We start from the raw sequence: 12,303 nt of genomic DNA on the forward strand, positions 1-12,303 counted from the left end.
CTGCTCCCCACCTTCACCCACCTTCTCCTGCTCCCCACCTTCACCCACCTTCTCCTGCTCCCCACCTTCTCCTGCTCCCCACCTTCACCCACCTTCTCCTGCTCCCCACCTTCACCTGCTCCCCACCTTTACCCACCTTCTCCTGCTGCCCACCTTCTCCTGCTCCCCACCTTCACCTGCTCCCCACCTTCACCTGCTCCCCACCTTCCCACCTTCTCCTGCTCCCCACCTTCCCACCTCTATCCAGCTGTGCTGAAACCGTAAAGAGAAACCTCCACCCATTTATTTTAATCGTATTTGTTTTTATATATGTACACACATTCTGTATTTTACTTTATATATTATCTTTGGTTTTCATGTTGTAAGTAATTTAATTTATCAAATTTAAATGTTTAATAATTGATATTTTACTTTACTTCTGATATATTATATGGCTTTGGCAAAAATGTTCCCCCATTCTTGCCAATAAAGCACTATTGAATTGAATAGAACACCACCACGTACAGTAGACGCGTGATAGTCATCTAGGAAGGGAGTGTGTGTGTTTGTCTGTGTGTGGGGGGCTGTATTTTGACTGTTGCTCTTATTGGGTGGCACAGACTCTCTCTACCTCTTTTTCTTTCTCTCCATCACACAGTAAGAACCCCCTCTCCCTCTCCCTCTCCCTCTCTCCCAAAGTGAGGTGATAGTACAAAGATTTGCCTTGGAGGGAGATCCAAGTGTTTACGTTCACTAACATTCTCTGCATCAGAATACTGATATTTCACACACAACAGGTTTTTCTTCATCCTTTTCTTTTTTCCTCTGTTCCCCACAAATGTAGCTGAGCAAGACCAGACACACACACACACCAACTAACTAACTATTGTTATACTTTTCACCACAAAGACTGTGGCCTCTCTCTCTGACAAATGACGAAACAATATAAATATGGAGTAATGGTTGAGATTCAGAGCTGGCAGAAACATCTTAGTGATCACTGTCACAGCACGGACAACACACACAGATTTATTTGTGTTTTTGGAAACAAACCAATTTTAAGGTTAATTCTTTTTTTACTGAAGGTTACAAATATCCGTGCAGACAGCCCCCCCCCCCCCCCACCCCCCCCCCCCCACACACACACACACACCTCACTCCATCTGTCTCCTCTCCTCCTCCCACCTTGTGTTCAACTGACAGAATGTTCCACAAGTCACCATCACTAGGTCTGCAGTTCTCCTTTGTTCTCCCCTCTTCTGCCCTCTCTTCCTCCATCCACTCTTCCCCCTCTCTCCTCCACTCCTAAGTATTGGGTGTGTGATGAACAGGTGTGCTGACACAGCACTGCATGGTGCACACACACACACACACAGTACTCTCTGCTCTAACAGGGTAATGACAGACCTGGCTCTACTAAAACACACTGGGTCATTTTCCATTGGTCCATATTGATTTGCCATTATAAGTACGTCCATCTTTTTAGACACACACACACGCACGCACAAACAGCCAAACAGGTACTACACACACACACCCGCTCTCACACACACCCTCTCTCTCTCTCTCTCTCTCTCTCTCTCTCTCTCTCTCTCTCTGTCTCTCTCTCTCTCTTTCTCTGTCTCTCTCTCACACACACACACACACACACCCTCTCTCTCTCTAACACACACACAGTCTGGTGTGATGGATGGACAAGCTACAGGGACAGGCAACCTCCTCCAGGTTGCTATGGTATCTATCAGCGCTGAGACAGGGAAGACATCGTCATGGAGAAAGCCTGGCAGACCTACACTGTGACACCTCATGGAGGACTGCTGAGAGTGTGTGGGTGTGTCTGTGTGTGTGTGAGAAAGAGAGAGAGAGAGAGAGAGAGAGAGGGGGGGGGGTGTCTGTGTGAGAGAGAGAGGGTGTGTGTGAGCAAGAGAATGTGTGTGTGAGAGACAGTGTGTGTGTGTGGTGTTTATGTGGTAAGGTGAAGTGTGTGGTGTGTGTGTGTGTGTGGTGTTTATGTGGTAAGGTGAAGTGTGCGGTGTGTGTGAGTGTGGTGAAGTGTGTGTGACTGGTGACATGTGGTTAAGTGTGTGTGGGTGTGTATGTGAGTGACAGAGAGAGGGAGTCGGAGAGAGAGTGTGTGTTTGAAAAAGACAGAGAGAGAAAGAGAGACAGAAATGACTTGTGTGTGCGTGCCAGTATGTGTGTGCTATTTTATCTGTATGTTTCTCTGACAATAAACCACCAGGAATCCCAGGTTACATGGACAATAGTTAAATAACAGTTAACACACAAAAGAAACACGCGTGCGGGCCGCGCGCACACACACACACACACACACACACACACAGGAGGGCCCCACTCTCAGATCGGCCTGACTGGGAGGTCAGAGGTTAACTGGACAGAAGTGTTAGTGTTAGGGTCACTGGGGTCACTGGGGTTAAACTGGACACTTGAGCTCAACAGTGGGGGGTAGCGAGTGCCACTACACACACACACACACACACACACACTCGCTTTCTCTCACTCACACACACACACCCTCTCCTGCCCCACCCCAGCCTGAGTTTCACCCTCCCTCTGTGTGTGTGAGTGAAAGGTGTGTGTGTGGGCGGTGTCTGTGTGTGTTTCTGTGTGCGTGTCTGACTGTGTGTGCCACGGTGTGTGTGGTCTGTGCTGTGTGTATCTGTGTGGGAGCAGAGTGTGTGTATATGTGTCTGCAGTCTGTGAGTGCAGTTTGTGTGTGTGTGTGTGTTACCTAGCCAGTCGTTGAACTTCTTGACCTCGGAGGGCAGCCCCAGCTCAGTGAAGTCTCCAGTGTGCAGCAGCACATCTCCATACGGCATCTGAATCCCGTCCGTACGGGAGTGTGTGTCCGACACACACACAAACCTGGTGTGGCCCGCAGGCTTGGAGGTGTCATAAGAGATAGGGTCCACCCTGGGGGGGGGGAGAGAGAGAGAGAGAAGGAAGGGTGGAGGGATGGATGGAGGGAAGGAGAGACAGTAAGAGAGGAAGAGGAAAGGTGGGAGGCAGAGGGAGATAGAATTGTAGCGAGAGAAAGTGAGGGAGGGAAAAAGATTTAGTCATACAGTAGCAAAATTCCAGTGGAGCATTGAGTTGTGAGGTCAGTTAGAGTGTGTGTGTGTGTGTGTGTGTGTTAGTTGTGGAATGTACAGCAACTCCACCTGAACCTAAAACACCTTCACTGAGCTAACAGTTTAGAGATGACCCTACAGTCACACTAGTCATTTCGCAGACGGTTTTCTGCAAAGTGACACTTGAAAATACTGCAGAAAGCAGAGCAGAGAAGCCCATAAGAAACATACAAAACGGTTATGAACTGAACATATGTCTGTCGCTCGAGATTAATCTGTAAAACTGAATCAATTGTAATGTACCAAGACTTCGACCGAAACGTGATGACGTTGTGTAGTACACATACAACTGTTTCATTGTTTTCCAAGCAGAAAACCGTCAAGGTTGGCTAATTTCGTCTTGAAAAATACATACGTACGCCCCAGAAAATAAACATTATTTAAAGTGTGGTGAATTAAATGTAAATGTTTGTTATTTTATGCACAATGTAAACCGGTGCGAAAGCAAATTTGTATTTTTCTCCACGTCCAAAAAATACATTTAAACCCAGACAGAGAGATGCATTCCTCAGATCAATTATTTTCCTGCTGAAAGCCACCAAGCGCCAGAGTGTTCAGAGGAGAAGGAGAAACGGACTAAGGATTGGCGAAAGCATAGTGATTTTATGCATTTCAGTCCATTAAAAGAAAAAAGAAGAAAAAAAATACTTAAGAATTCCGGGCCCTTTATTTAGGCCTATTTCTCTCAACACGAGCAAGGGAGTGCTAAAATGGAAGAAAAAGACAGCTAGGCTACTCTCTTTCTTTGACTGAAAGGAGAGAGTGAAAATCTTGTCAGTAATTGAAGTCAGGCGTGCGCTATCCCCAGCACTCTGCAACCGCACCATTATTTCATTACGGAGAGATGTCATTCTGTAGTCAACTAATCAACACTCCCATCTCCGATCTGAGACACTCACACACCAAATAAAACCTTCACACAAGGTTACACGATAAACACACAAGAAATAGGAAAAATACAAACATCTCAGAACAAAATAAAACATTTTAAAGCAGGAAAAACCCTGTGATTAGGGCAGACGAGGAGAAATGGACGGCTCATCTGAACACAAAGGACGTCCTCTTCAAGAAACACACTCAAATAGGCCTACGGGGAAATTGCTCCACAAATAAGAGCTTCAATAGCAGCGGCCAACGGTTCGTCAGACGAACAGGCTTGGAATTAGCCTTGTAACTGGGAAAAGTGTAATTCTCCTGAACCAGTAGTCAGACTGAGGCTGGAGATAGCCGTGTTTGACCGTTAGGCACGTCTGTGATAAAGCAATAGAAATGCTAGAAACATGTTTTTTTTTCATTGACTAAAACTAACATAATAAAATATGATCTTTAAGCTAGTCATATCGCAGCGATCTAGCTTAATATATAATATCTTAGTTTTTCTGTGGAAGTGGGAGGGGCAGACAGCACGTTCCGTGTTAGGTCCTTAAGGTCTGCGCGTGTGGTGGCACTGAAAACATTAGGCCTGCATTTCACACAATTGAAGACATTTTATTTTCCATATGTAACTGCATGCGGTTCAGTACGCATGCTTTTCAACACAAAAACGTATCGTCACACCCCTGCTCTCACGTTACTGGGGGCACAGTCTGACCGGTCTGCATTCTGAACTTGGTGGAGTGTGTGTGAGTGTCCTGCAGTGGTGCGTGTGCCTGTGTGTGTATCTTGCAGTGGAGTGTGTGTGTGTATTTTGCAGTGGAGTGTATGTGTGTATTTTGCAGTGGAGTGTGAGTGTGTGTATGCGTGTCTGGCCCAACATAACAGATCTCCTCTAGGCTGTTGGATGTGGCTGGACTGGGACATGGTCCTCTGAAAACTCCAACACACCCCGAGAAAATCAAATGAAAACCCAGCAGCACAGCAAACTAGATTTGTTATTGACTGGGCAAAAATAAATAAGTCACTGAGTGCCGTGTGTGTGTGTGTGTGTGTGTGTGTGTGTGTGTGTGTGTGTGTGTGTGAGCAGTGTGTGAGCAGAGAAAGCATGGGCGAGACACACACACACACACACACAAAGCCTCTGATTAGATTTAGGCCTTGGAATGTTGAGACATCGTGGGCTTCAGAGGATTCGACAGTTCTGGTTATTGAAGAGGCATGGATACAGAACCATACACACACACGTACACACACACACGTACACCCACACACACACGTACACACACACACACACACACAGGGCAGACTGGTATGTACCCCCGTAAAAAGAGGAGGAAAAAGTGTCTCCTCTTTGAGATTGAATCCACCGCAGAACGAAAGCAAATACCTGTAGCCCCTATCAATCAGTTTCCAGGGAGACCGTAACCCAGGGAGACCGTAACCCAGGGAGACCGTAACCCAGGGAGACCGCAACCCAGGGAGACCCTAACCCAGGGAGACCCTAACCCAGGCAGAACCTAACCGAAGGAGTCAACAGAATAATACTGAGCCTGTGTGGAAGGTAGAGAGGTTTAAACACACACATGCCAACTCCCATTGCAGATACTGCATGTCATCTCTTGCACAGTATATGCCCGGTAGAGAGAACCAAGTGTGGATTCTAACCTGACAGACGCTTATTCTGGCAGAAAGGTTTCCAGAAGAGCCATCTTCATGAGACTGGGGCGAGGGGTGGGGAGACAGCACAGGAGGAGATAAACAGCTGTCTGCAGGTCTGAAACAGCAGCTCTGTCTGCAGGTCTGTCTGCAGGTCTGTCTGCAGGTCTGTCTGCAGGCCTGTCTGCAGGTCTGAAACAGCAGGTCTGTCTGCAGGTCTGAAACAGCAGGTCTGAAACAGCAGGTCTGTCTGCAGGTCTGTCTGCAGGTCTGTCTGCAGGCCTGTCTGCAGGTCTGTCTGCAGGTCTGTCTGCAGGTCTGTCTGCAGGTCTGTCTGCAGCTCTGTCTGCAGGTCTGTTTGCAGGCCTGTCTGCAGGTGTGTCTGCAGGTGTGTCTGCAGGTCTGAAACAGTAGGTCTGTCTGCAGGTCTGTCTGCAGGTCTGTCTGCAGGTCTGTCTGCAGGCCTGTCTGCAGCTCTGTCTGCAGGTCTGTTTGCAGGCCTGTCTGCAGGTGTGTCTGCAGGTCTGTCTGCAGGTCTGACTGCAGGTCTGTCTGCAGGCCTGTCTGCAGGTCTGTCTGCAGGCCTGTCTGCAGGTCTGTCTGCAGGTCTGTCTGCAGGCCTGTCTGCAGGTCTGTCTGCAGGCCTGTCTGCAGGTCTGTCTGCAGGCCTGTCTGCAGGTCTGAAACAGTAGGCCTGTCTGCCAGCGAGGGCAAAAAACCTCACACTGACCCTCCAAAGCTGCATGTTTATTTAACAGACTTTATCCAAAGCCACATACAGTGAATTCAAACCTGCAGCCTCATGATCAACAGTCAAATGCTCTAACCATTGAGATACAGATACAGGGATTTGAACCGGGGATCAACTTGGTGTGCAAAAAAGGCTAATCACAGGATGTGTGTACAAAAGTATACACTTTTTCACTAATGTTAAAGTGTGCGCTCTGACATATACTTAGGTAGCCATGACTACTAGCTGTTTTAGGGTGACGCTGGTAACTGGACCTCACATCATATTAATACATTAATACAAAAAGACACTACAGACACGAAAAGTATTTGCCAGGAATCCCTTTTGCAGACCTTTTGGGGATATTGACACGTTTCAGCTGTCTATTTGACAAAATATTTTGTCAAAACATTTTGTAGAAATCATTTGTTCGAAAATAATTTCAACAAAATGTTTTAGACAAAACATTTTCCAGTGAAAAAATACTTGCGACAAAATGTCTCACATCAAATGTTTTCAATCAAATATTTTGATTGATTTTGATCAATTTTGATATTTCTCAAAAAAAAAATTCAATAATATTCACCACTGTTTGTATGTAAAAAATGTTTTCCCCAAAAAGTTTTGAAAGTTCGACAACAACATTTTCGGATAAATATTTGTTACCAGAAGGAGACCAGAACACAGGAGCGCCTGCGTAACCCAGACCTCAGATCTGCACAGGAGAGCCTGCGTAACCCAGACCTCAGATCTGCAGCACTCTGGAGGAAACACAGACCCTGTTACTGGAAGCATGTGTCATATGAGAGAGAGAGAGAGAGAGAGAGAGAGAGAGAGAGAGAGAGAGAGAGAGAGAGAGAGAGAGAGAGAGAGAGAGAGAGAGAGAGAGAGAGAGGGAGAAGAGAAGAGGGGGAGAGATGCAGAGAGAGGATATTTCCTGTGACAGCACACTTGGCTTGTGGGCCTTTTGGAAAAACACACAAGTCAACTGGGTGAGAGGTCAGTACCGGCTGCTTCTCTCCGGCGTGACACTGCGCTGGGAGCAGATAAGGAGGTCAGACCTCTTGGCATCTCCTCCTCCCGGAGTTCTAGTGAGCTTCTCCTACTGATTGATTGAAACAAGCGAGGCTAACCCTCCTCCAGCAGTAATAAAGAACCTTGTGTTCCTCTTACACACTGCCAGCAGTCTAATCTCTCTGCAGGTCTCCTCTACTCTCCTCTCTTCCATTTACTTCTCTCCTCCTCCCCTCAACTTCGCTTCCTGCCTTTTCCTCCTCCCATCCTCTCCTCCTCCCCTCTTCTCATCACAGACCTCAGCTTGTTTTACTTCAAGCTTATGTGGTTCAGTAAATAAATGATATAATGCATTCACTAAGCACACACTTCTCTAAAGCCACTTCCAGGGGAGGTTTGAACCTGCGGTCAGATGCTCTACCCACTAAGCTAAAGACAAGCGTAATGGGAATGGAGCAGAGAAGGAATGGAAGGAGGAGAAAGGCGGGTATTCGACGCAGGGCTCGGAACGCTCTCAGTAACTGGATAATCAGCAACAATTTGGTCTGGTGGGCGGGGCGGGGACAGGGGAGGGCCACCCGCTATAGAACAAAGCAGAGAGGGGGAGGTAGAGGGTGGGGAGAGGTAGAGGGGGGGGGAGGTAGAGGGGGGGTGAGGTAGAGGGGGGGGGAGGTAGAGGGGAAGGTAGAGTGGGAAGGCAGTCATACAAAGAGAGGAGCAATGAGGTGCAGAAGGATGTAGAGAAAGAGAGAGAGGGGGGTAGGGAGGGAGAAAGGCAGAGAGAGAGAGAGAGAGAGAGAGAGAGAGAGAGAGAGAGAGAGAGAGAGAGGGGGGGGGGGGGTAAGAGAGAAGGAGAGAGGCAAAGAGAGAGGCAGAAAAAGAAAAAGGGGAAGAGAGAGAGAGAGAGAGGAGCAGAGAGGGGGGGAGGTAGAGACATGGAGGGGGGGAGGCAGAGAGGCACAGAAACAGATCCATGGTTTGGTTGTGTTCAGAGAGTGGAGGGTGGAGACAGACGCACTAATATGTGCGTAAACCGTTCGTACGAATGAATCCATGCAAAAGTTGCGATTTATCATGCCAAGAGATTTCTTGAAAGTGTGCGTAAATCTAAGAATGGTCAATACTATGCGTAACTGAGTATGAACAATTCCAAGTGGTGAAACAATGCAATTTCATCGCGTACACGGGAACTCTATGTAGGCCTATAAGATTGAAATCAATGATGAAAGCATTTCGCAAGGGTTTCCATTAAATATTGAAATGATATAATTGAACTCCATAAGTGGAGTTGTTAATATTGCTGAATTTATGAAATGTAGAGTAATGTGACAATAACATGCTCGTGAACCACTATAAAAGACAGTCTATTAACACGGACTATCTAAGAGAAGATGGCAGATCTAGCAGATCTAGCTGTGTTGGTAGATTTAGCACACGCTGCATTTCGTTGATAGCGCGTGTTTTGAGACTTGATGACTGTTTTGCACAAAGAAGTGTGCAAATTAGCAGATATCGTTAAATCCATAAACCCATTTTAGTGGAATTATGCGAGGATCTAAGACCGACTTTACAAAGAGCAACAAGGAGAATGAATGGCATTCCAGTTCACATTCAGTGCAGATCCCCTCAGTACATACTTCCCCATACACTGTCGCACAACAGGTCATCAAACAAGGCGTCTTTGTGGTTGACGGCTTCCCAAACACATCTGGAGCGGAGGACTGCACCCACGTTGTGATTAAAGCACCAGAACGAGTCCAATTACATCAACAGAAAAAGGCTTCCTCTCAATTAATGTGCAAATCATTTCGGATGTTCAAAAGGTCTCGTTGAACGTGGTGGCGAGATGGCCGGGGGGGGGGGGAACGCACGACTCCTTCATTCAGCAGAATAGTAACGTTGGCCTTCGCTTACAGGAGGGAGTTGTTCAGGATGGATGGCTTATTGGTATGTATTGCCCAGGCATCAAGTACTTGCCATTAGTGTATTCTATTGACCTATATGTGTTTCCCTGTAGGAGACAGAGGTTCTCCATTGAAACTGTGGCTGCTGACTCCTTTGACCAATCAGGACTCTATCCTGTGACGGACAGGAGAGATCCTATGATGCTGCACACAGTCACACAAGGTCGATCGTGGAGCGCACGTTTGTCATCTGCTGGGGGTGCTTTGCGGTGTACACCGGAAAAGGCTTGCAACATAGTCATGGCCTGTTGTGCCCTACATAACATGGCCATCAAGCATGGCATTCCACCTGTTCAGGAAGACTAACCTCACGAAGCCATGCCAGACGCACCACCTTTCCAACCTCCAAATGCACTTGGCAGTTCAAAGGAGGATGGAGATTATTCAACCCCCCCCCCCCCCCCCCCAAGTAAAGAAAAGCCCACATGCCTTTGGCTCCTTTATTTAACATTTGACTGGCAGTTAACCAGTTGCTGTATGGATTGATTAATATAATTGAGTGCAGTGCAGATGCCAGTTAATTTCTCATTTATATCTTTGATGGAGTTGATGATTTTGTCTTGTTTGTGTAGGATTGAGGCTGTCAGGACCCTGGGCTCACGGCTGGATGTGGTGCGGGAGCGTGGTGCCTCACTGTGGGGCGCAGCGAGGGGAACACCTGCCTCCCAGGATGACCCGGCACTGTCTCCACTCACTGAGACTGCTATGGAATGATTCCATTACTGCATCAGAGCAGATTGTAATTTCCTGGTAAATAAAGTGGTGACTACAAAATTGACAACACTGTTGAAAATCTAATTATGAATTGACTTACCTTCCACCTGACCACGAGTAGACGGTGAATTGGACACGGTCGGACCTGCGACTAGGTCACTGTCCCCCCCTGACATGACAGCGATGTTTTTCTCCAATAATTACTGCAGTTCTTAATTGCATTGGAGTAACGCTCGTCTCAACTTGTGCACCTCCACTTGCAGCAATGTCCAGCCTGTGTGTGGCTACGACCTTATCTGCACTTGATTTTAAATCAAACCAAAAAATATCTGGCAACGATTGCTCTGAGAAGATGCTGCGTTAACAGTAATCATGACCTTTTCCCAAAGAATATTCTTTTTTTTGTTGGTCAAAGCACCTCTAAGTGTTCCAAATAAAACTTTGCACTCAACCTCCGACACCAAAGCCTCCTCCTGTTGGTGATTCAACACGTAGATAATATGGGGTGTTTTGTACTTTTATTTGTGCATGAGTTTATAGACTAACACAGGTGAAATTTGTCAAGGATAATCTCCTACAAGTTTAATATTCCAACTATTCACGTAAGAACAATTCCTAGGCACACTTGCTAACTGAGGCCCCAGCTCTGCCCTCAGCCCGTGCCCTCCTCCTCGGTCCAGTAGGGGTCAAAGGTGAACAGCCCTGGCATTGCCTGTTCTGAGAGGCTGGGGGTCCTGTCAATTACAACTGAGGGGAGGGGCATCTACAGCCTCTCTCATGCGCCACCATATCAGCTGGAATCACCTCCTTCCCTACACTCTGATTCATTGCCAATTAACTTGCACTGCGGTTGCCATGTCTTTGTAGTCAATAACCCCCTTAATGGGATGGCCACAGCATGCAACCTTTAGGTCAGAGAGCAAATGTCAATCACTAATCAACTGTGGTCCACCTGCTCTCTGTAGTGCATAAACGGGTGATTATCCAGGAATGTTCCCACAGAGGATCCAATACATTGTATTATATTCACTTTAAAAAGGTTTGAGATTTATGTAATAAAAATCCATGAAACACGACCACTGTCAATTCAAATATCTTTAAAATAAATGAAGTTTGAACAGTGAACAGTATTGATGTTATTTTCGGTTAAAAAACCCAATAACAAGGTTCACATGTAGTTCAAGAGCATCAGCGCTGAATGAACCTCTGCATCTTTTCAGAGATATAATAGACACTAATCACATGTGGGTGAGTGAGCAGGGAGAGGAGGGAGGAGATGAACCCCCCCCCCCACACACACACACACACACACACACACACACACAGCCAAGCACAGCCTTTGATAAGGATAGCATCATCATGGTGCAGATCAAGCAATGAAAAAGGACCTTTCCCCTTATCACCTTCCCTCAGAACTACACTGCTGCTCAGCATGTGTGTGTGTGTGTGTGTGTGTGTGTGTATGGTGTGTGTCTGTCTGTGTGGTGTGTGTCTATGAGGTGTGTCTATGAGGTGTGTGTATGAGGTGTGTGTATGAGGTGTGTGTGAGGCAAATCATGAACACTTTAGTGCCAAAGTGTGTGTTGTCGTAACGTGAGCTGAGGGTCAAATTAAAGAGATAATCATCTCTGGGATTGTAACAAATATTTACCGTCGCTTACAATCACTACTGCTCTTCCAGGTGAAACATCCAAACATATTGGTAGCCTTTCATATATACCCCCCCCCCCACACACACACACACACACACACACACACACACACAGGCTCACTCATCCACAGAGCAAAATCGTTTCTCTGAGAAGAGCAGAGAGCGTCTGTCTTATCTTGGGCGTTTCAGCTGTCTACACTAATTCAATAAACTACAGAGGAACAAAATGAACACAGGAGCGAGAAGGGGAGAGAGAGGATGTGGGAGCAAGGATGAGGGAGAGAGAGAGACCGAAAGAGGGAGAGAGACCAACAGTCAGTGAGAGAGAAGGGTGAGATGGGGGGGAGGGGAAGACAGACAGACAGACAGAGAGAGAGAGAGAGGGAGAGAGAGAGAGAGAGAGAGAGAGAGCAGAAGAGTGGAAACCCAACTGAAAAAAAGAAAACTATTCAAATAAAAGTGTGACTGAGTGTTTCCTTCCCCCTCCCTCCACCTCCATTCATCCAATCAGCACCCCCCTCCTCTCCCCCTAATATCTCTCCCTCCATTAGGAGACACAGGGCACAC

General features: G+C 46.9%; 1 protein-coding gene across 1 annotated transcript in view; it reads right to left on the reverse strand.

The window, feature by feature from the left end:
• The window catches only part of mpped2a (metallophosphoesterase domain containing 2a), a 42,028-nt gene that overhangs the window by 22,479 nt on the left and 7,246 nt on the right, over window positions 1-12,303 (reverse strand). Inside the window, exon 3 of the mRNA XM_084682383.1 lies at window positions 2,732-2,913. Coding sequence (XP_084538509.1) covers window positions 2,732-2,913 — 182 coding nt within the window. The remainder of the gene's footprint in view (window positions 1-2,731; window positions 2,914-12,303) is intronic.

Source organism: Hypomesus nipponensis, chromosome 19 (assembly GCF_054491055.1).
Source record: "Hypomesus nipponensis isolate SF chromosome 19, ASM5449105v1, whole genome shotgun sequence".
NCBI lineage: Eukaryota > Metazoa > Chordata > Actinopteri > Osmeriformes > Osmeridae > Hypomesus > Hypomesus nipponensis.